Below are 26,599 nucleotides of genomic sequence, written 5' to 3'. Positions count from 1 at the left end.
CAGGTGATTCTAGCTGGAGTTCTGAACCACCATGTCAAGGATTCGGCAGTCCAAACATTTGGACTGGTGATCTGATAAATGCCAGTATACTCCCTGGGGAAAATAGGAGAGAATATATTAAACTGGGAAAATTGGGATGTGCTTCCGCCCTAGAGAGTTCCCATTACTGTCAAAGAAAACACTAGACTTCAGAAAAATTCAATTAAACAGCATTCTCTCATGTCCTCTTTGTACAGGACATTCTGCAGGTGTCCCTGGGACACACAGGTTAAGATTCAGTCTTCTTCTTAAAGATTTTATAGTCTTGCAATCTGGAAACATATGGGGGTTGGCCTATGGCAAAAGCACAGGGCAGGAGTGAGAAAAACAAGTATAAACACAACTTTAACAAAAGGCAAGTGTGTTATGGATGGCACAGGAAGGGTTTAATCACAGACAAAATACTGTAACTTTCAGCATTCGCTCTAATTTCTCATCTCTTCTTTACTCAGCCTAGAACTGACTGACCAAATTGAGCAGTTTTGCCATTCGTAGTCTCAGAATACAGCCTGTTTTAGGGCAGTACAGGGATAGAAAGGAGAAATTATAACAGGCGCCTTGTTCCTTGCTCCCACCACTTGGTACGGCGTAGGATATTTCCTAGAGCCTGAGACTCACCAGGCAGGAGGTCCCTTGATGGAGCAAAAAAAGTAAAAAGCATGGGTGTCAAGTGTCCTTTCAGGGCTGCTTCTAGATGTCTGACCACTGGTTTCTTTGCCAAGAGGAAGGCAGAAGAAAACATCTGCCTGACTTGATTTGCTTTCGTGCTTCTTGATATCAGACGTTGTTAATAGTCCCAGGTTGGTTCATGTCTTTGCATGGATAATGAGCATAGCTGAGTTTAAAAAAAACAGAAGGAAGAAAGAAATTGTTAAATTTTCCATCATCTGCTGCTCTTCATATTGGTCTTAACTCAGAATCTTTGGAATTTCTTTGTTCTCTTCCCAAACATAGTCATCTGTCACAAGAACTTTCAAGGTGTGATTAGACATAAGTTTGCATAATTTCCCACTAACTCCATCCAGTGCATTCTCATATTTATAATAAGTTACCATTCCAATCAACAGATCTATACCAATAAGTCTAGCCATGGGACACATCTTGGCAGTAAGTGCTGTGTATGATCCTTCATCCTATTCCAGTAGAATGTTTATTTAGCACAAGAGAGATTCAAAGAATCTGCTGTTTCAAAGGAATTAACACTCATATCTTGGTAGAAGAATCAGAAGAAATAAAACAACTATTCGATGAGATGATCCTTTCAGGGTGGTTGTGATTCAACATACAGGTGATCCTAGGAAAACCTTCTGGCTAAGAAAAACACAGTTTTATTCAGACAATTATAGAGTTGAGGGTGTTGCTGGTAAAGAGGTAGAAATTTAGAATGGAAAATGGATTCAGGCAGCATGCCATTTGTGGTGGGCTTTGAAGGCTGGTAGAATGTTTGGACTTAATTTGGTCAGGATTTACAAACCACTGAGTTTTTTGAGCTCAGAAAAATTACATAATCAAACTTGTGCTTTATTAAAGTTAATTGGGCAGAAGAGTGGGGAATGAATTGGGGCCAGTCAGAAGAAGGTTGAGACAAGAAGAATACACAAAAGATTATTATTGGACTGTCCAAAGAACACTAGAGACATTTGTATTGCCAAGATGGGTTATTGGTGGTGAGAAAAGCAGACAAACCGTGACCTTGAAGAACTGAAAACAGATAAATAACTAAGCAAGAATGGTGTTTCTATATTTATAAAACAAGCATTGACTTGAATAGACTATTTAAAGTAATCGTACATGTGGGAAAGAATAGTTTCTGATTTGCATCATTAAATTTCTGTTTAGTGTTTGTAGCAATTTTAGAGATGTGGCCGATGAGTTTTGAAAATCAGGAGGATTTGGAATAATACGTGATTATATTAGAAAAAAACCATTTACAGACAAATGAATGTCCTGTCCACCTAATAGAGAGTACATACATAGTTAAAAATAAAAACTTCAGTACCAGTCAGAAGTTGAAGAATTTTTCCTACTAAACCGATCAATTATTTTGACATCTTGTGGGAAACCATGAAACTTTGTAATTACTCTCATTAAGAACTCTGTGGAACTACGAATCCATCCACTTATGTTCAGATTCTACTATTTCTTGTCTGTGACATTTTGTTGTGTTTTAATTAGTGAGGCCTAACTCTGACCAAACTCTGTGTCACTGTACCCTGTCAGCTCAAGCCCAATAAGATTGAATATTAAGGTGACATCTGACCAGCCACAGTGGTATCTAAGTCCATGTTGTCATCCATTGATTCGATTCATTCAGCAGACATCTTTTGAGATATGCTTATAGTCCAGGTTCTGTGCTTATTGATGGTGATATAAAGAGTGTGGAGATGCTCACAGCTTAATAGGGTACAAATACACACAACAAAAATGCAGAGAGAGAGGAAATAAGAAAAAGAAAAGAATATGAGACCAGAGACAAGGCAAATTCGTTCTCCTTAGAGGATTGCAGGAAGCTTTGTAAAGAAAGTGATATTTTACATAAAAAGGGCATTTGACAACTAATTCATTTCTTCTCTCTCTTCCTATCTCCATCCTTCCCTTCCTCTACTTCCTCAAATATTTATGGAGTACCTGTAGAGCTTAAAGCACTATGAGAAGAGTTTGGCTCCAATCAGACACAAATCTGCTCTCAAACAGCCAAGAGAGAACATTACACAAAGTATGTACACTCAGTAGAAATTGTTAAGTGACACAATTGACATAGAAGATAAGTATAGAAGTATAAGACAAAGATAGAGAAAGGTTTGAAAAGTGGCTGAAAAGTAGTAGTCTTGATGTCTTTGCTGTGCTCCCTGTTTTGAAAACTCTCCCTGAATGTGTGCAGAAGCATCCCCAGCTACATTTGGGAACATTGCTGCATCGGGGAATCAAGACGAGATCTGGGGACTGAGATTCCAGTCCAGGATACGATGACTGGCTTGTCACTGGTCATTTATAATCCCCAGCCTGAGAAGAGATATACTCCCAGTTACACGGAAACCAACTTGTAGTATTTCGCTTCTGAGTGAGTTTCTGAAAATCATTTTCTGAAACGCTATTTGAAAGAAGCTTGAAAAATAATTTCATGACTGTATGGCTTTCTTGCTAAAAATGTGAAAACTGAACTTGGTTGGTGGACACAGAAGTCTTATTAGCTTTGAAAAAACTGCTCTCGTTCGGGTTCTACCCTCGTTTTTTCCCCCCCTCTCTTCCTAACCATTGAATCTTGAAGCACCTTCTTTCATTAAGGAGATTCAGCACCCTCTACATAGTTGATTGACAGTCATTAACATCCTGCAGCCTGTCCTAGTCTTGAAAGCTAAGAGCCAGCCTTGAGCAGGGGAAATTTTAAACAAATGCTGCCTTACTTTTCTATCATTCTCTTAAACAATATGAACTTTGGTTGGCCATGGACCCAATAATAAAATTGTAGTTTAAAATTTACTATCATTTCCAGGTTATGTCCCATGACATTGACATTCTATAGATATTGAAACCAAGCTTTTCCGCTTTTAAAGAGTCTTCTTATCCCTCCCAAGAAATATCTGTGATTCATTTCTGTGTGCCCTATTCTTGCGCCATTCAGCAAAATGAAGCTTGCTTCATCAGTTTTTTCTCTGTAGATTTCCCCTTTATTGAGTGATTAATTATTAACTTCCTGGTGACTTCTCAATTTTTTCTGTATTTTAAAATATTTCTTCATTTCAAAATTCTCTAGTGTAAGATACAAACACTAAATGGAACATAAGTAACTGCAATTATTTTCCTCTCCATTCAGCTTTGCCTTTACTACCAAAGACACGATTTGAAAAATGTATAAAAAATCATAAAAGTTTAAAACTTAAACACTAGGTGATTAGTTTCTTCAGTGAAAACACTAGCATTTAAAGGTTAAAGTGACAAAAAATTTGCTTATTCCTAACATTACTAATAAAGTTCGAAATTATGTTAACAATAGTTGTATTTTTAAAAGATGCTGCAAATACATAAAGATAGATGGCTTCTGAATATTTAAACACAGTAGATTTAAAACAACAAAACTGAAATACACTTTTATTGTTAGGAAATACTGAAATCCACTGCTTAATGTATCAGTTAATGGGACTTCTTGACAAAGCACCTGTTAAATTTTAGCTGACAGCCTGTCATATACTAATTATAAATAATTGTAATATATGGCTATCATAATGCATGCAACCAAAAAAAAATAGAAAAGGTAATTAGAGTATATCCTTTGTTTTTCCCCTTCACTTCTTGCTCACAAGAAAAAAATGACCCCATGTTCCACTTGGGTTGGGATGGTGCCAATGGTTAATGGAATGCCCCACTCTACTAAAGAATTTAATGGGAATATCCATTTGTCACAGTCGCATGCTGTAATCTCTAGTAGCAGAGCCAATGGAAAATAGCATCGTACCATAACGTCCTCCACACACTGCAGGTGAGGGTGAAATGCAGCAGCCAAACTGAACAGAGGCAGCGTAGAGTGCCTGGCCTTTCCAGGCCTTTCTTTAGAGAAAGACGTGGATTTCTTTTCTTTAAGAGAACAGTGCTGCCTGACAGCAACAAGAAACATTGTCCTGGAGAAAAAGAAGGTACATTTCTTTCAGATGGAGAAAAGTGTGAATATTTGCATAGCATGTCTCAAAACCTCTAACTACCTCTTTGTCTACTGGAAGCCCATCTGTTTGTAAAGAGAGCTTAGGTAGTGGAATCAGAAAGACCCAGATTAGGTGCTCATTTCAATCACCTCCTAGTTCTGAGTTTGAGCTTTAGAACCTGAAGAATGGGAATATCAGCACCTAAACTTGCGTACTTACTGGTAGAATCCAAAGGACTATATGATTCAGAAAATTAGCATCGTGTCTTCCGCCATGCTTCACAACTCAGGTGGCATTATAGTGTAGTCTGATTACTTTATATGTGGATAGCTTGTGTTCCCAAATGAGTTAAAATATTGTTTAGTTTAGGGACTATATTATCTCTATATATTTGTTTTATCTTTCTCACATGTCAGTTCTGTGTTTGGGACAAGAAGGAAGCTACTGAGAAACGCTGTATGAATTAAATTTGAAAAGTTCTCTGAAATAAACATTTTAACCCATGTAGAGATTAATATTTATTTGAAGATTAAATCCATTCATTATTATTCCACTTATGCATTTAGCAGCAAATTTAGACACAGCTAGCACCTATAGAAAGAGGTCTCAGATACTCATTTCAGTGCCTTATGAAACCGTTCACTCTCTTCAGAGTACGTCACTGGAACCTAGATCGTGTTTCTCCATCTAACCGGATTTAATACAAACCACTGAAGCCCTCACAAAGAAAATATGATTGCAACAATTATTCAATTCTTTGATTAATAATTTATAATCAGAATAGAAGTAAAAACACAGGGTTTGAAGTCAAACAGATGTAAGTTCAAAATTCTAGCTTGGCCACTCACTAGCTGTGTCAGCTTGGCCAAATTATTTACCCTCTCTGTTTCTGTTTCCTCACTTAAACAGAGCTAATAATACTAAACTAGTACGGCATTGTTAAGATTAGAGGGGAGGCAGTGGCTTTGAAACTTTTTCTTTTAATCACTAGCCACATGATCAAAACATAAGTTTACAAAACAATACTTAGTACATATAGTGCACTCCTCTTTCTTTCCTTTCCTATTTTCATTTATTTTGCCTGAAAAATTGTTCCTGACCCACAAAAGGTCACGATGTGCCTTTTGAAAAACAGTGAACTAACATGATGTTTAGTACCTAATACAAGGTTAACAAATGGTTACCATTACTGTTGTTATGATTATTTTTAGTCTTCTTTTTAGGATGCTTCATGATAGATGAGAGTAAAATCTTTCGAGTACTTCTAGGAACTAACTCCCTTGGATGGAGTCCAAAATAGACTCATACTCATCGTATGCTGAATTATGCACTAGAGGGGGTTGTGCTATAGCAAAGCTCCTGTGTGCTATTCATCACAGAATGTTAGCGCTGGAAAGGAACGAAGAAAGTGTCTAGTCCCATTGCTTCATTTTCCTTCATGGAAATATTTATAGATTTAAAATATTCTATACTTATTGCTCATTAATAAGTTGGAAAAATGGCTTCTTGGATCAAGAACTGGGAGGTAATCAGGAATAGTTGGGGGAGGGGACACCAGGTCATGATATCTGGGTTTTTGTTCTGCTTCTGCCACCAAATAATTGGGTCACCTTAAACTCTCAGGGTTTCAGTTTCCTTACCTTAAAATTGGGTGATTGCAAGAGATGATCTGTCGATAGCCAGAGAGATCTGGAATAGCCCTCCTCTGATGTTCTTTGACTTCTAATCTCCAAATGGCAAACTATCCCAGAGGTTGTATTAGAGTATTATGGGGTGCGGGTTTGTTATATATCAGCTCTGATATATTAATACATGTATATTGGGCTGAAGTCTTCTTCCCACCACTACTCACATGTGCAGAGAAAGTTTGGCTCCTCTGCTTTCTGTATCTCCTCTTACTCAGCAGCACCACTCTGAATAATGCTGTTTCTTTTGTATAATAAATAGCTCAGGGAGGGGTGTAGTGGTTAAGTTGGGGAGCTCTGCTTTGGTGGCCCAGGGTTCATGAGTTCAGATCCTGGGAATGGACCTATGCACTGCTCATCAAGCCATGCTGTGGCAGCATCCCACATACAAAACAGAGGAAGATTGGCACAGATGTTAGCTCAGGGCCAATCTTCCTCAGCAAAAAAAAAAAAAAAAAAAAAAGCAGCTCAGACTCTCTAGTCAGCTCTTCCCACTGCTACTTATTTCTCCAAGACGTTTGGTTGTGGTGGGACAGGAACATCTATGTCCTCATGGTGTCATGTTGAGTCCTTTGGCTTGTGTCATTTACTTGTACTGTCCTCTGTCTCCTCTGATTTCTGGGTCTCTTTTCTGCTGCTTCTTGCTCACCTTGGTAACAAGGCTCATTGCTAAGTTCTCTAGCTAACTTTCTACCAGTGGGATAGGTTGCTATTTCTTCCATGATGCTCCCAGACAGCAGTCAGACTTCCCAGCTGGGATCTTAAATAAGGTTAGATCTGGTCAGATCTTAAATGAGGGATGAGTGTCTCTCCACCAAGGACAATAGCAGAGGAAAATTAGGGTTGTTAAAACTTTCTGTTTGTTCCTCTAACATCCAACTTTGCAAGAGGAAAATGGGACTCATCAGTTAATGGGAGAGAATGTGGCAATGAGAAAGCCAAATCAAGGTTTACAACTTGAGTGAGAATCACCCATGTGGAGGCTCAGAGTTCTGGATCCATCCTTAGGGCACAGGGGGTAGGTGTCCATCCTACCTGCTCAGCCTTTCAGTTCCTTGTGTCATCAGAAAGACTGGAGGGTAAACCTGGCTCTGCGGGCTCACACAGGAATAGATTTCTTCTTGATTTTCACTATAAGGCTAACCATAAAAAAAGAACAAGGAAGAGTCATGCCAAGATGTCCGGCCCCCCCCCACCCTTAAATTGCTGGAAAACTAAACTTCATTTAGCAAGACTCCTTTCACAAAGATGTGACTTCTTTTTGGCGTGCACAGCAGGCAGAGGATTACTGACCAATCCTTCAGTGCCTTTCAGGAGCCCAGCATGCAGATGGTGGGAACAAATGGGCAGCGTGAAACAAGAGTCAGGATGCCGGATCATTAGGCGGAATCTAAGGGGGTCTGCTTACCTTTGCTCTTTCAAAGACAGCCTTGAGCCTGCAGGAATAAGAACTGTGTGCAAATGTGCTGGCCTGAACACAGAAGGAGCAAGAAAGGTGGCTGGAGGCCCTGCCTTTGTTTAACCTTTCTGACCAAGTTGCTAAAAAAATTTGGCTAGGCTAAATCGTCGATGGTGGCTTCCAGTTGTTGACTTTTTCTACACGCTTGTGGTCCTAGGAGGAGTGAAGAAGGTTAAAATTCGCCTCTCAGCCGACAATCCACACAGTGTGCGCTGTGGATGAAGGGTTCTGTGGATGAAGCTTGTGTAGCCCAACAACTGAGCGGATGTCTAGGGAGAGGGTTTGATGGTGTCCTTCAGAGAAGCCAGGGAGCACTGCATTTCCAACATCGTAAAAGCAAGTAGCATGGAAGCAAAACAAGAGTTATTACACTGATTAATTCGATATTTCCCTTTCCTCCTCTCTGACTCCAAAGTGGATCCTACAAGCATCCCAGAATGAGGCTGCCAAGGTGAACTGGGGCGGACACAAACTGTCTCATCAACGCGCGCTCCTTATATTATCATAACAGCTTTGAATGGGGCGCGACCAGCATTTTTTTCCTCCCGCGCGCCAGGACGCTGAGTAGGACGCTCCGGGGTGTGCATCTCTTAAGAGATGAGTGAATTTGTTAGAAGGGGTCTTTTCTGGCCTGGTGGATGGATCCTGGGGAGTGACGTCACCCCGCCCCCTCCTCTCCGAGTGTGTGTGTGTGTGTGTGTGTGTGTGTGTGTGTGGTGCGTCTCCCTCGCCCAGCTCTCCTGTCTGCCCCTCCTTCGTTCAGCTCTCTGGCCCTTTCAGTGGGTCAGTGGTCCAGATTCAGGCATTCGCCAGCGGGCGCCGCGGGCCTGGCTCTCCTGGCGCCCGGGCGCGCCCACACTCACACTCTGGCGCTGGCAACGCGCACATACAATCCCCCAGCGCTGGGGCACCGCGGTTCCGTGGGATCCCCAGCACGTTACGAGGATTTTAGAAATCACCCAGACAAGGAAACAAAGAGAGAAGCTTTTCCAATCACTTTCCCGAGCTTTTTCATTTAATTTCCCCACCAAACCATCTCGCCTCCAAGCGTAACCACCAGGTTCACGCCAGGTCCAAGGACTGGGCTGGACTGGCCATCCCACCTCCTGGCCCTCGACTCCGCTCGGGCCGGTCGCCAAGCGTCGCCTCGCCCCCTCTCCCCCGCCTCCCCACTACCCCCGCCGGCCTCAGTTTCTGGTTACCTCTCGCGTGCGCTTCACTTTTGGGGGGAAGAAGAGAAGAAGGGGAGGGAGGCGCTGAGGGGGGCAGCCGAGTTGCTATTTGTGGCCAAAGAATCCTCTTTAAAAGAAGCAGCAGCAGGAAGGAGGAAACAGGAGAGGCGGAGGGAGGAGAGGAGACGCGGCCCCGGACCCCCCAGCTGCGAGCGGCGGAGCATCGAGGAGCGGGAGGAGGAGGACGAGCAGCAGGAGGAGCGGGGAGCGGAGACACACAGCGGCGGCGGCAGCCGGAGCAGCGAGCGCTGGGCGAACAGGAGGAACGGGAGGAGGAGAAACCGCCGCGGCAGCCGCGGGCTCAGAAGGGCCAGGAGGACGGCCCGGGAAGAGGAGGAGGAGGAGGCGGAGGAGGAGGAGGCGAAGGGGGTAGGGGTGGAGGGAGGGCGGGGGGACGCGCTCCTTTGGATGCTGGATTTCGGGTTTTTGGACTCACTCGCTCACTCTCCTCCACTTCCTCGCTGTGGACTGGGCTGGCCGCACGAGGGCCGGGCGGCGGCAGCGACCAGGGGAAGCCCCGCGGCGGTGGCCGCAGCTCGGCGGGATTAAATTGGCCGCCCGGAGGCGGCGGCTGGGGCGGGCGCGGGCTGCGCGGCCGTGGCGGGGCGCGAAGGCGCTGGAGCAAAGTGCTGGTGGCGGCGCGGGAGGCGGTGGCGGCGGCTGCCCGGAGCCAACATGACCAGGTGAGTCCCCGGAGCTGACCCGGCCCGCCCCCTGTGTCCTCCCCTCTCCGCGCCTGGGGCTTGCCCTGAGCCTGGCTCGGGCAGCCCGCGCCTCCCGGGCCGGAGCTGCACATTCCCGCGTCCGCGAGCCCGGCGCCCCGGCCCCGGAGCGCACACAGTTTTCTCTTCTGAACCTCCTTGGGCAGAGGTCCTTCTCTGCACGGGTCGCTCTCGCTTGAAACCTCCGGCCAGGGAGAGGGGCAATGCTAGAGAAAGAGGGTGTTTGGATACACGTATTTGTGTGACCCTTGCTCTCTCCTCCTGGGGTGGGCGTAGTATTGGGGGAAATGGTGGAGCGGTGGGGCAATCCGACCCTACCCAGGGATTCTGCCACTGCCTCTATTTTTTTAAGAGGCAAAGATTACCGTGTTAAGGAGGGCTGGTTATGGTGAGGGGGCGATTTCTTTTTCTTTCCTCTGAACTAGTGGGGAGAAGGAGAAACAGCAGGAATCAAAGTCTACCCGGCTGCCATAGAGGAGGGGGATTGTTTTGGAGACCTTTCCACAGCAGAATCAGAGCTCGTAGTTCTGCTACGGGAATCTGTGTTCCTACACACTCATCCCGTAGGGAAGGGGGCGCAGAATTTCTAATGAAAAGCCCAAGTTGTAGGAAACAATTTAAAAAGAAAGCCACTAATAAACCAAAGGTTCTTCGCTTTTCTATCGATTTACTATAGTTTTTATATAGGCATGTAGAAAACTTGCATTGTGTATCTGCGAGGTTGATTTTCATTTAAAACCATTAACAAATGAAGTCAGTTTTCTTATGCTTTTAAAAAAAAGCTTGAACCCTCTGTGTGAGCTTGGCTTTCATTAATTGGGTGTTCCAGGATTCTGAATAGTAGTTCCATTCTCCAAAACCCGGACTAACACAATCCACTTGTATTGTTTCCAGCTCGCCTCCCGGTACACGACTTGCCAAATGTCTCCTCTGCCTTCTCAAATTCTTAGAGCGATCCCCCAGACCAATCTACAGTTTGTGCCTTAAGCACCTCAGGAAGATTCCTGAGGGATCGCTCTCCCTGTATTTTCTGTTAAAGTTTATTCTTTTTTTCCCTTTATATGCCCACAGACACAGTGCCAGTGACTTGAGCATAGTGCACACATTTTGAGCCTCTCAGAGACTAGTAACTGCTTGTAACTTGAGACAGATTTGCTGTTGGACTTCCACAGCTCGAAATGTGAACCTTCCTCTTTGGTGTGCTCTTTCTAGCCATCCTGTAGCACACATTTGGGGAGTTAGTTCTACCCTTGGTACTTCTGACCATTTTGACTATATGATCTCAGTTTCAAAGTGTACACACCCACTACTCAAAAAAGTGTACCCACCCGCTTTTTTTTGAGTAAAAGAGGGGTGATGCACCAAAACTTGAAATGTTCTGATTTAAAGGACTATTTCGATAATACCAACTTAAATATTATATTACGTTGGTAATATGATGATATCCTGGACAATGCTTCTTAGATATTATGCTTATTTTGAAAACATATTCAGTTATATGCCACAGATAGATATTATTTTATTGAACTAGCAAAGAGAGAGTAAATTTTGTGTGCTTGATGTCCCAATTCTTGAAACAGATGTCCTAAATGGACAATAGAAAGAAAATTTCCCTACCTCCCACCTCCCATAATTAGATACTGTACTTTGCTTTTCAATGGAGCTAGCAATTCTGTGACAGATTTCTTAAATTCACCCTCATGCTATCAGCTATTATTGTACTTTCAAAGTGTGAAATTGACAAGCTGGTCAGTTTCATGAATTCAGCTGTCAGATTGTGTCCAGTTAAAAATTGCTAAAAGCTGTAAATGTGCCTGCTTGGAATTTTCTTTTGTAAAGGAAAGACAGCAAAGGGATGAGGATTAAGGGGTGTCATTAATTGTAGATCTTTTAAAATAGATGCACTCCAATGTGAGTTTTATCACTGGCTGTTGTTGGGAAGTACATTTAGATTTCTACTATTGTAAAAGTGGCATTCAGTTTGTATCTATATTTCATTTTAAATAGTGAGCACTTTGCATAGAAATAATCTATTCGTAAAGCCTTCAGTAATAGTAGTATAATAGGAGTGGGATTCAGAGGAAAAGTGTCTCTCGAATATATCTTAATATATATGAGTAATATATTACTTTTATAATAACATGTAAAGAGGTGGATGAATTAAATATTTTATTGTGGAGGTTATATAACACAAATTCTTCTTGGACCAATGCAGTTGTAGTTACTGAAGTGATGAAATGCAGTGATCTATTTTAATATATATGTATTTCAGTCGATAACCATGAAACTACTTTAAGTATTAAATACAATGATTTGATTTGCCTTTTAAATCATTTATTTAAAGCCAGAATATCTCACAGTGAGAGCTAAGAATTAGAATCCCTTCATCTGCTGCTATTTGCTAAGCCACTAGGGGCCTGTAGAACTGTTCTTATTTCCAGGAGACATCCTTGTGTGGCATATGCAAACCCTTCCTAGAGAGACATTTAAAAAAAACTCAAGTAGGCAGTCCCCTAAGTTTTTGTTTTGTCCTTTTTAACGTGCTAACTTATAACTCTGATGTTAGTATGGACATTGATTGAAGGCTTTTTCAAGAACATTATTTAGAGCTGCTCTGAAACTGTGGTGGTGTAAGGATGGTTTTTCATACAGAGTGTAAGACATAGAAGAGGTGTTTGTGCAAATTCATATGTGATCCCAGTTTCTCAGTGTATGTCAAGGATAAACAAGTAAGAACGTTAATAACTTTTCTTTATTGGAGTGGTAAGGATATTATTTGCATAATGTCGGGTTAAAAGATAAGTGAAGCAGAATGACTTTAAGGAAAGTACAGTCATAGATGGATGGTGTGATTAAACTAGCTTTGTAAGTGCTGCGCAAGTTAGTGTGGAAGGAGAATCTGAGGCTGTGACTACCGTTTACTCAGCACTTGAGGGGCCTGGACTGAAGATGCACTGTACATTTTTAAATGTCAGTTTCACAAATTTGAAATCGACCGGCCGTGGCGATCTTGATCGACATTAGGCAATAAGGTCAAGTATACTTACACTGTTCTTTTGTTGATTTTCAGTTTTTCAAACTGACAAGGGTGACTATTTGTAAAAGAGCACACGATAAGTATTTGCATATTGGATTTCCTTCAGACCAAAGTTGATTTATCAAGCCATTGAACAATTCTATTTTTAAAAGAATTCTATGGATAAGTAAGAATTCATTAACACAATCACATATGAAAAGTGCCATTTTAGGAAAGATGGGTTTCTCAAAGTGATTTTGCTTTAAAACTACCCTTCTTTAGTTTCAGTGTGTATTTGTGGGTAGTCTGAGAGTTGAAGAATATGTATGCTCTAACTTATGATCCTGAGAGCCTCAAACTTTCAGGCTCACATCTTCAAATCTATACATTTAACCTTTGGTCATGGGTATCTTTCTAATTCCCCATAGTTTCTGGGAATCTCGAAAATAAACTTTACCTTTGATGTAGTGTACTCAACTTAGTGGTCACAAAATATACTCTTAGGACTCTTATTATAAACACAGATTATGAGGTACTAAATATAAAGATATGGTTATTCAGTTTTCCAGAGTGGTCAAAGAATGTATCATTTTTTAGTATTTTCTTACAGGGACAGCAGTTTTTGCTTGAAAAGATTAGTAGTAAGTGAGTTATATTTTAAGCTAGGCTTACACTGAGTATCTTATTACCTTATGGCATTATTTACCTTTTCTTTGTACTATTTAGTTTTTTTAAAAAAAATCTTTCAGGAAAGCTATTTACTTGTGATGGCACTAAGGCAACTTGCAGCCTCAGGCCAAGTCAATGTTTGAAAACATTTCTTTGTATATTATCAATGATTTGCCAAGAAAGAGCAAAGAGAAGCGTTGTTCTCTCTGAGAACTACAAGACTGAGGATTCCTATATAACACATCAACTGAAGAAATCTGATAACGTGGAAGAAGATTGCTTGGAAGGGATTTGCCAGTAAATTTGATTCCAACAAACATAACTTGCTTAAGCTTCTGTAATTTCATAGCACAGTGACATTTCCACCAAAGGATACGTTTGTTTGGGGATATGTTTTCTATATGGATAATCTCATTTGCTTCTAATTAGTAATTGGTAATACTTATTAAAATGTCATGCTTGGCATGCATTTGTTTTCACAATTAAAGTGTTCAAATTCCCCCCCCCTTTGTGTAAAAAATAAAAATGTGGTTCAGCTCTCCATAATTAAGGCCTTAAGAAAGATAGATATCTAAAAGAATACTGGCTTGTGCTTTCTGACTGTTCATTATGTGAAATTATAGCTTCTGATGGAAAAGTCTAGCATTTTCTTTTTGTCATAAGTCTTGGGGAGGTCAAAGAGCAAATGCTTATGCGCTACAGCAGTCTCTGACCTAACGTAATCTAAATAATAAAGTCCTGACGATGGTGCTATACTGAAGTATTCATGAAATAGAATTCTTACGAGATGTATTTCACAAAATTACATTGAAGGTCTGTGCTCTTTGCTTCCACTTTAATGATTTACCCATTTGCTTTCATGTAATGAATAGTCAGTTTACATTTTTTTCTCTTAACATTTTATTTATATGATATTTTCAAGACTTAGGCATTAAAGTAATTTAAGCATTATGTCCTTATATACGGTCACATTCCTCAAAGCAACTTGTTGGGAAAAAAAATTGATTAAAATAATGCCTGCAGTATCCTGCTTCCTCTGTCTCAAACTAATTCATTCAATATCTTTCTGTTCATTATTTTCTATTTGATGCTCATATATTTAGTAGGATCATACCAATACTTCTCAGTTGGTCCGTAGCTTTTTAAAATTACAAAAAAGAAAGGTAAAACTGAACTTTTTCTCAGCATTCAAACCTCTGCTGTTCCCCAGATGAAATCCCTATGTGTCATAGACCAGTAAATTATATGGAAGAGGTGACAACTTGGAAAGCTAAGACAACTGATTCTGTCTGTAAGTCAGCAGATCAGATCTACCAGTAGAAAAATAGTGTTGAGACAACGTCAATGTTCCCGGTTCCCCACCTGCAGCAAAGGAGCCTTGCTTTCCTTTACAAATGGCCTCTCTTAGGTGGTGGGCAGCTCCTCTCTAGTTCCTTAAGCATTTATAACAAAATATTAGAGCCAAAGCAGCCATCTGAGGCTGGGCTTTCTTCTAGTTCTTTGAATTCACTGACCAGAAACACCGCTTAACTTTGACATTCCGATAACAATGTCAGGAGCATTGTGACCTTTACCACATTGCTATTTATTGGACTTAAACATTGTAACTCTGTCAGTTTCATGAAATTGATTGAATTTATAAATTCTTAATTGTCTCTTTCTTTTAACAGCCCTGGAGCTATGTTCTTTAATGTAGCACTAGCTAACTAAATTGAGGTTTGTGAATTGCATTTAGGAAATAGCACTTGTCAGTATTGCTTTGGGATTAGGAGATATTGTACTTTCAAATATTTAAAATGATCATCGTAATCATTGGGTCACGGGTAACAAGAGACTTTTTTAAGCCTTGGCAAATGAACTACTTATATTAACGTAAAGATTTGTATTAGTACTGATCTTATAAATAATTGAAAATCACTTGTTAGTCTTAATCATGCAGGTATATAATGTATATAAAGATGAGAGTAAAGATTGCAAAATCTCAACCGGCTTCCTCCTTTTTTTTTTTTTTTGCTACAGTGAACACAAATTTGAGGCAAGAAGAGCTGAATTTATACCTTAGTTTTGTCGCTTATTATCTGTGGGAACTTGAGGGAAGTTAATTAACATTTCAGGGTTTCAGTTTCACCATCTGTAAAATGGAAAGAATAACCATAGATGTGATGAACATCCAATTAGATAATGAGAATTTGCCTTATTTTGTATTTTAAAGAAAAAAATTCCTAGAAGTAGGAATCATGTAATGAACGTGCTATATTCAGTAACGCTATCTTCCATGATCAAGATCTGCTATCTTTAGCTATCTGCTATAAATTATTGCTACCTGACTTAAAAATCAAGACGTTGGATGTGGGTGTTTTGTGTACATTGCCCAATTTGTGTTCTGTTGTGCACATGCTGTAATTACTATAGATGCTGGAACCACGTTTTCCTGTCGAGCACTTTACTGAAGTCTGTACGCATCAGTATGCCATAGTACCCTATTTATCTCAGAAAGCTTTTAAAGCAAAAGCTAGAAATGATTTTACCTAGAATGTACAAAGAGAAGATTTTTCTCAAAAGTCAAAAATGTATTAATAAATTCCGGATGATATTTGATGTGGAGCCGCAGTCCAGGGGAAGAAATGTTTAGAAAAGCAGTTAATTAAAATACTGAACCAAAGGAATCACCATTTTTTTTCTTTAATGGTAGTGCATCTTAGAAAGCTCCTCAGCTCTTTGCCAGTGCAGCTGTCCTTCCCTGAAAGATCAGGTTTCAAGAGCAATGATGGATGGTGGGTGCCTGTAGCCAGTTGTGGGGTTTGCTCTGAGGTCAAATGTATTGATGGAGGATAGGAATTTACAGCCTTCTGTCTCTCCCTAAGATCCGCCAGTACAATTTCACAGAGAAAAATTAGACTAGACACATCAAATGCTGATCCAGGGCCCCATTATAGGTCAAAAAGACATTTGTTTTCAGTGTTTAAAATAATTTTTTCCTTTATGTCCCTTCCTAATTCTCCATCTTGACTAAAGGGACTAATTGAGCATATACTAATGGTTTCTTACTACACAAACAGACCCTGACCGCCCTGGGAAGTCGAGTTCAAACTACTTGTAATAGTAACAATCGAAATATTATTAAAGGATTTTAAGACAGCAGCAGAATATTTCTACTAGTTTTGACTTTTCTGGTTGAAATACTTCAGTGGATTTTTAGATACGTGATTCTATATCTTACTTTAAATAGATCTATCAAGATTATTTGGCTAATTGGGAATAATATAATCTATTGGAATGTCTTAAATGTTCTAAATCTACTTGCTGGCCAGGTACTAATTTTCCTTTTTTTTCCTGAGGGGGGAAAAATGAAGAAATTCTAATGTTTTCCCAGAGAAATAAATTTTGGGGAGCATCTTCCATTGGAAACATCCCATGTATGGAAGTTGTTCTGGGTTCCTTTTTTGACCCCACCTTCTTTATAAATATTGTTTCCTCTTCATTTGATGTTTTGGCCTCTGTCTGCACCTCCATTCTAAACTGTTTTATTGTTGATTTATCTGTGGCCCTCTTCAGGTCGCTGTCCATACTGTCTGCTGGAGTATTCCTATCCACTTCTCATAGAAGCAATGATATCTGTACAGATGACCCTCAAACTAAGTTTCCTAACTTCTCTCTGGAGTTACAGGCTTGAATTTTTTATCTGCTTGTTAGATGGTTGAGAAATAGAAGGCTCCCGTGTATCTCAAACTCTGCATTTTATAAACTTAAAATAATCTTCCATCCGTACTTACATCTACTTCATTTTTCTTGGTACCTCATCATCTGATTTATCCCTGAACTAGAAACTTTGATGTCGTCTCTGCCTCCTTCCCTCCTTTCATTCTTTCCTCCATCCAGTTGTGTAGGTTCTATTCCTGTAATCCCTTTGAACTTTATCACTTCCTTTCCCTTTTTACCTTTATCATATTATTTAAATGCTCAGCACTGCGTGCATGGCTTCCTATGTGGTCTTGGTGTTTTCTCATTTCTCCTCTTCAGTTCCTCCTGAAAACTTTTGCTTTCTGAAATGCAAGCCTTCTCCAACCTGCATACTCAAGGGATGAATCCTCAGCACAGCAGTCAGAGCCCTTTGCAGCTAACCAGTTAACCCTAACTTGTGTGTGCAGCTTCCTCTCTAACCATCGCCCAGGTGCCCTGTCCTCCTGCAGTATCAGAGTCCCTGTGTCAGGGAGAAAGAAGCCTCTGCTCTCAGGCACCTCTTTGGTTCTGCCACTACTGTTCCTGGAATCCCGTTTCTCTCCTTACCAGCTGTCCTAACTTGCATCCTTTGAAATCCTTCTAATCATTCTCTCATATTCTAATGCTCAGCCCAAGGGCTGTGTCCTTTTCTTTGAGTATAGTTTGAGTTGAATTTAATTGAAATCATGAATGCAAAGAATAATGATCCATTTGAAACCTCTGATAATGCTCAGGACACTGAAATAGATGGAAAACAAATTCCTTTCAATTTTCTTGATATTAGAAGTTCAGTAGTGGTGGTTGATGTGTGAAGTCCTAATAGTGCTAGTTGCTGCAATTTACTGAGCACTAACTATGTGCCAGGCATTTGACATAGCACTTTACTTCAGTGTCATTCTTAATCTCTAAAATTAACTCTGTAAGTCAGATGCTTTTATTATTACCAATTTATTCAAGAAGAAGCTGATTCATAGAGGGGATTTTTTGCCCAAGGTTGCATAGCTGGATATAATAAAGATGGAAATTAAAGCTAAGATTTTAAGTCAAGCAATATTACAACCCCAGCTTTTATCCACTCTATTCTTAACCCCTCGGTATATTCTTGTGTCTGACATGAATTAAAAAAAAAATCATTTCGCATATACCAGGCAAGTATACCCAAAGACACAGTGCTTTCTTGGCCAAAAATTCTGGAAGACTCTTAAGCATTATATAGGTTGTCCCTTTACTGTTTCTGAAGAATCTGTTCTGTTTCTCTGCTTGCGACTGGAGGCATTTGAATTTTTTTTGTTGTTTTTTTTTTTTTTTTACTTAAACTGTTTGGACTAGATGACCTTTTTTGGCAATTGCTTTCCAGCTCTAAAATTCTATACTTTCAGGCTAGTGACAGCATACTGAGCTCTGGGGTCAGTCCTGGAGCGGAAGTGGTTAAATGGAATATTTCTACCAAGAATAGTTTTTAAAATCACAGAGGCTGGCATCTTCATAGCTGCCCAACAGGCAAGGAATCAAAAGCATTTTTATAAAGAGAAATATAGATCAGGCAGGGCTATCTGAAGAATAGCTTCCTGTCAAAGAAGTCAAATTATGCCGAGGACTGATATGTATGCATTTTATTTATTGGCAGCCTGCCTTCTTCTGGGAAATTTTGTCAATTATAATGTCTTGTAAAATACTCTGTTTTCAGTGCTCACCTGTTAATTTCGTTATCAATAACGGATGGATGATTTGATGTTTTCCCCCATTTAACCTATTTTATAAAAGTTTAGCTTTTTTTCCTTTTTGGTAAGGCCTCAGAGGCCTATTTCTGATTAATTTTGGCTTTGTAAATAATACAATACAGGATGTGACACTTGTTTGATGACTTGGAAAATTATTTTTTCTCTGACAACAAGGCACCGTGAAGTTTTAAATCAGACGTGGTACATAAAATAAAGTTACGTGGAAAACGCTTCGGTCTTTTATGGCTCTTACAGTGTGTCAACAATTAAGCCTCCTTTGCGCAGCTTTCCGAAACTGCTTCTCACATGCTGTCCTATTTAGCCCCATGTTTTCCTGTGAGTTAATCTATAAGCGCAACCTCCTAGAAGCCTGGAGCATTTGTACTGCCTTCTTTGGGGAATGTGTAGTGAGGGTTCTTCCATGGTTAGAGTCTTAATAAATGCTTTTTTACTGTTTTATTTATTTGTTTTTCTTCTCCCCAAAGCCCCCCAGTACATAGTTGTATATATTTTTTTTTTACTTGTGGGTCCTTCTAGTTGTGGCATGTGGGACACCGCCTCAGCATGGCCCGACGAGTGGATCCGAACCAGCGAAACCCTGGGCCACTGCAGTGGAGCACAGGAACTCAACCACTCTGCCACAGGGCCAGCCCCAATGAATGCTTTTTGATGATAATAGTTACAAATTAAGAATGACAAGTTCAATGAATGTTGTTATGTGTATTCAGGTACTACTTCAGGAAATGATTGCCTCAGTGTATTTGAATCTGATTTTTACAATTGTCCAGATTCAGCTTGAATTTGATTTATTTTTACCAAAAAAAGTTAGGAAATTTATAATTTACATTTTGATTTTAAATTTATCTCTTAAAATCTTGTTTTCTCTAAATAATCTCTTATTATTCCAAGCATACCACAATAATTATTAACTTCCTTTCAATTACCTTTTAATATGTTGGCTTACATTTGTTGGCAAGGATCCCATCATCTTTTGCCTGGATTGCAGCCTCCCAGTGTTTAGTTGCGAGCTCACTATAGTTGCTTCTTCAGTTCTGCAACCAGCATGATTTTTAAGAAACTCAAATCTGGGGGGCTGGCCCTGTGGCATAGTGTTTGGGTTTGGCATGCTCTGCTTCAGCCGCCCATGTTTGTGGGTTTGCATCCCAGGTGCAGAACTATACCACTCATTAGCCTTGTTGTGGCGGTGACCCACATACAAAATAGATGAATATTGGCACAGATGTTAGCTCAGGGTGAATCGTCCTCACCAAAATAAGAAAAAAAGAATCTCAAATCTGATCATGTCTTCTCTCTCCTTCATATATTCCAGTGGCTCCCCATTCTCCCTATATAAAGCTTGAAACACTCAGCAAAAGTCACCTGACCCTGATGTCCTTACCCTGCCTTGTCTCTTTGCCACCTTGCCATTCTTATTTTCATTTTTCTCCTCCCCTCTCCTTCCCCCAGCCCCAACACACATCCATTCCAACCATACTAAAGTATTTGCTTTTTCCCAGATCCACTACTTTGACCCTTCTGTCTGTAGTTTTGAGCATGCATTCTCTCCTTCCATGTGGAAAGTCCCTTCCTCTTCCATTTTTGCCCAACTCATCTCTTCCTTCAGGTCCTCCCTGGCTGACAATGCTTCCAGGAAGCCTTCCCATCCTTCCAAGCCTGGATATCCTTTCTCTATGCAATAAAAGAGCACCAAATAAATTCTACAGATAGCATCTATCATAATGCCTTGTAATTGCTTATTTATGGTCTGATTCATCACAAATTCCTTGACGCCGAGATCTAAGTCTTGTTCCCAGTGGTATCTCTAGCACCTAACCCATTGCCTGGCCTAGTGTACTAGTCATATTGGCACATTGTTGTTGAGTACTTTGTGAACAAATCACTGTGCCCAGAAAAATCAGAGCTAAAGTAGTTCATGGCCCAAATCTTCTAGCCCATATGTTTAATATTTAACTCTACAATTTATGATAATATAGTTAGTTGCTTTTCAGTAATTAATTTTATTTTATTTGAGCTAAGTTCCACTTACCTAGTTCCCTACCAAACCAAGACAAAGCCAAATCTGAGTATACTGTGTATATCTACTCATATGCCACTAGACAAGACAAATCTGCCTTTACATCTGGCTGTGGTAGGAATTCCCAGATGCACTTAATTCTGACACATGGTCATTACTGAACCAAAAGCCATTGCCTGGCATGGTTATAGCTCGTGTTTGTTTTCATTTTAAGGGGCCTCATCCAGGCTGCCAAATGTACAACAGGTGCCTTAGTTTTATACTTGCCAATCTGTTGTTATTCAAATGACCGCCCTAACAGAGACTAATGGTATCTAATAAAATTGATCTCAGTTCTGGCAAGCCAGGCTCACAAGAGCAAAAGTGGTAGGAACTGCGGTGTGTAAATATGCTGGTGGTGAATGTGTCTGGTGAAGCAGACATTTTTCAGAGGTGACATATGTCTCACACATAGGCCCCTTGTATATGTTTAGCCATGGATATTTTCCGCAGCTCAGTGTTACTGGAACACTAGAATTTGTAACACCTAATCTTATTTTAGATGCACTTGCTGGGTGGCATGAGGACAGGACTGACTGTGCCAGCTTATCAATGAATGGCTGTGCCATGTCTGTAAGGCACAGCCAGGCAATCTTTTCATGCCAAACAGCTGGCATGTATGATGGTTTGTATTTCCCATCATCAGAAATTTGCCTCACTGATTTCATGAGGTCCTGTGAAGACATTAATATTAACAGAAATAGCCAGGAGAGGAGTGTTTCAGTTTGCAAATAGGAGCTAATGTTTGGACACTTTTGTTCTAACCGTGTGTGTGATTTTGTGGCGTTTTTTCCTGCTTTATAGAAAGCTGGTTTAAGGAAACCTTTACCACCAAAGAAAATAACCTTTTGACAACTGACCATCAAAACTCAAAAGTATAGGTGAGGATAAATGTTAGAACAAGGTCTCATAGGAATACAGAATTGCGTTTTTTCTTTCTCAAGGATTTTAGCGACCTCGTTTTATTCACTCAATCGTCCACTCTCCCATGAATGCATTCGTTCTTTAAAGCTTCATACATTAAACTCTGCTAAATGTAAAGTACGATGGGACTATAAGGATGAGCAAAACAGTGCCAGGTACGGTTTACACTGACAAATACGCAGAGATCTGGAATCTTAAGATTTCAGAAAATTCATGCCAGCATAATGTCCATTTCCAGTTGGAGAGCTTTGTGTTGTCGTGTGGAAAAAAACCAGTCAAATTCCACCATGATAATGGAACTTACAGGTTTCACTAAGTAATAATAACCATCACTACTAGCATAGGAGGGGGTGCTTAGAGCCTTGGCAGCCTAGCCACACTTGACTTAGCTCCACAGTTAATTGAACTCATCTAATTTCCTGTGACCTAGCATATAGAATAGTCCTTAGGTTAGGATTTGGCTATTATTAGACCATCTTTTTGTATTATTTATACCCATCCTACTTGAAAAAGGATTTGCAGCAGCTATTAAATCATATGCTTCATTATCCTTAATAAATCACCTTGGTAGAGCAGACAATGGATTATTGTACAGATGGTTAGTTTCTATGAGAAATTTTTTAAAATATGCATCTTCTTAGCCTCATTCTGAGTGATATTTTATTTCAAGGCAATTTTAAAATGATAGAGCCCTCTAAGAAGTATACCAAACTAGTCATTTAGTGACTATGGCTCATACTGAAAAAATGTATACTAAGTAAAAGGAATATAAATGTGATGAATAATTTTTAATAAATGTAATAAAAAGGCCTGTCACTCTTTCTGATTGTGTAAATTTTCAAAATAGTTTTCATCATTTAGAAGAAAAGATGCACAACAATGTAGTAAAATTTTACAGTAGTAATGTTCTTTGCAACTGGAATTGAGAAAAATAATGAAATACACAAATAGATAAAAACTTGCAGCCGTAAGCCTGTATGAACACGACATTACTTAAAGGTAAGGGGGAAATAAATGATCTTTTAGATATTTTAATCATAAGACTCTTTTTCTTTTTGGATTATTTAGGTACCAGAGTGACAATTTACACTGTATTCTGTATCTCTAGGTGAGGACCAAACACAATTTTCTGTCTGTAAAATGGGCCACATTGTCATAGGGATAACTGGTTTTCAGAGAGTGAATGGGAAATTTTCCAAAGGTGCTAGAAAGGACTTTAGATTAAACCTCATATTGTTTTGTTGCGGAAGCTAAGACCCCAAGAATTGAAGAGACTGCATTGTTCCAGCTAGCCCTTCTACCTTGGTCTCTGGAACCCATGGCCATTCCTTTGTATACTTAACATTGCCCCTGTTATACTCCCAGAAACAGGGTCCTGGCCAATGGCTTGCTGGTTCTGAGATGGAGGAAGGTTCCACATCAGACAACATCTGCTTTGATGAGGAATCTACTGTCTTATCAGGACTCGGGGGAAAGAACAGGGGACAGATCTTTTTCATCCTATTTTTTTACCATAGGAAAACAAATCTCCTTATTACTTAATTAAAATTAAATATAACTATAATTTCAATTATTCTAGCTAAATTTCAAGTGGTCAATAGCCACATGTAGCTAGCGGCCATCATACAGAACAGCTCAGACACAGAACATTTCCGTTGTTGCACAGAGTTATATTGGACAACACTGATCCACCTGATTGGTCTGAAACGTTGATGTTTTCAAGGTTACACATGTAATAAAATAAAGATAGGCCATTACATGCTGAGAATACTCATTGATCTTAGTAGGAAAGAATGTACCTGCCAGATGTAAGTGAAAGATACTGTGTCTAGAAATACATCCTCAAGGAAAGTGAATTGATAGCCAATTCTGTGCATTTTGTCTAATGACAAATATGCATGCTTTTTGATTTTGTACCTGCTCAATGTGCCGAAATACGCTTCTATGGAAGTTAAATAAGGAAACAAATGATACTGTCAGTTCCACCACATCTCCTCAGATTTCTTCAGGGAATCTCTTCTGTTGTTTTCCAAGTGACTTTTGTCTGTTTTCAGCCATTTTTGCTGCAGAGCTATATGAGAAGGATTAAAGAGGGGCAATATGGTTGAGAGAGGGGACTCAGTGGTGATCATATAATCTAACATCCGAACAGGATGTTGTGAGAGAAGAGGATGCTCTCAATGGGACAAGAGGTGTAGACTAGGTTGTTCTAAGCGAACAGGATGGGTCTGATGCTCAAAGCTCTGTATGCGGAGCCCAGCAAATGTGTCTCTGTTAGGGTGATTGAACTGGGCAGGAGGGAGGCATGAAGGAAATCCTGGGGATGCAAAGGCATGGCCCACTCTCCTCTTGGCATCTTTCCTGCCGTCTTTTTGCTTCATTATGGTGCTCTTGAAATTTGTCAGAGATCAAGCCAATCCAATGTCACATGTAATTAACGCTGACAGGCACATGTCAGAACAACCTGTTAGAAGACATTGAACGAAATATGGGGGCAGATGAGGACCTCCAGATGCACCCCTGGCAAGCCAGTGGGGAAGCGAGGCAGAGTAGTAGAGGCAATACTAGGCCTGTACCTTAACCTGCACCTGTGCCCCCCCTCCTGCCCCCCCAGGCAAGGGTTAAGGGCTCACCTTAATGTTTCTGTAGGGCTGTAATAGAGCAGTCAGGAAACGAGGAGGGATAAAAGTTAACCGACTTTGTAACAATTCCTGGAAACATAGCCCTACTTTCTCCTAACTGGCCTGTGTTTTGGTCACAGAACCTGAGAGAATTGTTCCCAAATGCCTTTCTCTTTTCTTTTCACATTGTCAATCTCTATCTGTTCCCACAGGGAGCGCCACAGGTGCTGGTATTTTAAGTGGCAGAGTTTGCATTTTGCAAGTAGATTTTTTTTTCATCTTTGCTGTAATTCTATGAAGAAGTTGCTTTATTTTGGATATGCCTTAGAAAGTACATAGCAACGGTTAGGTCTAGTTTTTCGTTTGTTTTTTTAATCAGTTCTGAGACTGTCTTTGTTGGTATGTACCTTGAGTTTCATAATCAAAATTAGCGAAAAGAGGTTTCTGAGGGATAAGCATTTTTAAAGGCAGTTGGAATGAATTTGTGTATTCAGCAATGCTTGCAGCTTTAAAAAAGATACAAAGGTCTCTGTTAGGGCCAGGGGATTGTATATACACAATGCTGAGGGTGTTTTGATGTATAATAAATTGGTGTTTGCTCAGAACAATGGACTGTCTCCCACCCCCCTGCCTAGAAAATTTCTCAGCTAAAATAATGATTATAATAATAATAAAGCTTGTTTCTATCTCTGTTATAACAGATTTATTTCCTTACTGAGGAGATTCAGGGCAAGGATGGAAGTGCTTATGCTTCCTGCCATTTTCAGCTCCCTGTAACAGAGCAGGAGAGTGGAAGGTCTCCTTTAAGCCAATTAATCCACAAGAGCTTGGGGACACTCACCTCTTGCAAAGTCTTGTTTTTCAAGTCTTAACTTTTTATTGTGATTATATGTACCGTCTCTATCAGAAGCCGAGGGGAAAACAGGTTCCTCTTGTAATTACCGATCTAAGTCTTGATGATCGTAAGAATGTTGTGATAGGGCGGGAGCTGTCTAAAAGAGCCAGGCTTTTTCACCCAGGAGGGATTTAATAGTCCATGTCCTCAAGCCCACCCCACTGCACCCATGGCTTTTGCTCTAGGTAATAACGTAGAACTTGAATTTGTCATTATGGAAGCGATGCTGAGAACTCTCAGTTAAGAAGACAGGGTGATTCATACATGACAGTGATCCTTGTTGACAGCGTCTTTTGTACATATTGTTACATGCAGTGTAAAAGATGCAGTATCAGATCCAGTATGGTACTGTACTTAATTGATGTAATTGGTGCCAAAGGCTTGCTAAGTCCGTTAAAAGGGCAATTAATCATTTTCAATTGTTTAATTAGCTGAAAAAAGATTAGGGATGGGCATGATTAGTTTTCAGAACTATGTGGTTGATGTGTTAGTATTTTAAATTTATGTAATTATAGGCCTACCAAATTAACTGAGCCCCAGGGGTAGCCCACGTTCTGAGTAGAGACCAGAAAGGCCCAGAAATGTGGAACATTCCACCTGGATGTGTCTGACAAGTGACAGAGTCAGAAAAGATAGTTTGGTTTAGAATGGGGTGATTTGAAAGAAAACATGAACCCAAAGTACTTTCTCTAATGTACTGCTTGAAGGTAGTGGCCAAGTGATGCTGTTTCCACCTTTTTCTACCCTAACTTGTGTTCATCTGCTTTAAAGTCATAAAAGTAGTAGAACTTTGTTATAGAGAATTTAGAAACAACAACAGCAAAATGTCACTCATAATCCTGTCACCTGAAAACAATCCACTGTTGTGCCTTGAGTAAATTTTCTGGTCCTTTATACTATGTGTGAGTTTGCTATTCAGTACTTCATCAGTTAACATTTTAGCATCAATGTGTTTTTCCCATCTTATCTCATCATGACCATCATCTTTAATGGCGGCCCAGCATTTCATTGACTAGATGTGTCTATTTCCCTATTGTTGGACATTGTTTTTTATTTTTCCTCATTTCTCTCACTATTGCAAATATAAAGCTTTGAGGAACATTGTAATGGAGATAGCTTTTTTTATATTTTGCATTATTTCTCTTAGGAGTGGTATCAATACGTCAAAGAATATGAACATTATTA

At 40.1% G+C, this 26,599-nt stretch overlaps 1 protein-coding gene and 1 long non-coding RNA gene across 2 annotated transcripts in view; one reads left to right on the top strand and one right to left on the bottom strand.

Moving 5' to 3' along the window:
* Positions 1 to 424: 424 nt before the first annotated feature.
* Positions 425 to 6,657, bottom strand: LOC124241087 (uncharacterized). Its single transcript, XR_006889097.1, has 3 exons — positions 6,317 to 6,657; positions 4,493 to 4,655; positions 425 to 874 (listed from the first exon to the last, which is right to left on the bottom strand). It is a non-coding gene; the product is annotated as an uncharacterized LOC124241087 (long non-coding RNA).
* Positions 6,658 to 7,703: 1,046 nt separating this feature from the next.
* The window catches only part of LOC124240799 (translation initiation factor IF-2-like), a 197,009-nt gene continuing 178,113 nt past the window's right edge, over positions 7,704 to 26,599 (top strand). The window contains exons 1-2 of the mRNA XM_046663899.1: positions 7,704 to 7,856; positions 8,773 to 9,735. Coding sequence (XP_046519855.1) covers positions 7,704 to 7,856; positions 8,773 to 9,735 — 1,116 coding nt within the window. The remainder of the gene's footprint in view (positions 7,857 to 8,772; positions 9,736 to 26,599) is intronic.

Source organism: Equus quagga, chromosome 6, assembly GCF_021613505.1.
Source record: "Equus quagga isolate Etosha38 chromosome 6, UCLA_HA_Equagga_1.0, whole genome shotgun sequence".
Lineage (NCBI taxonomy): Eukaryota > Metazoa > Chordata > Mammalia > Perissodactyla > Equidae > Equus > Equus quagga.
Note: the sequence above shows the minus strand (reverse complement) of the source record. Positions and strands in the feature narration are given on the sequence as shown.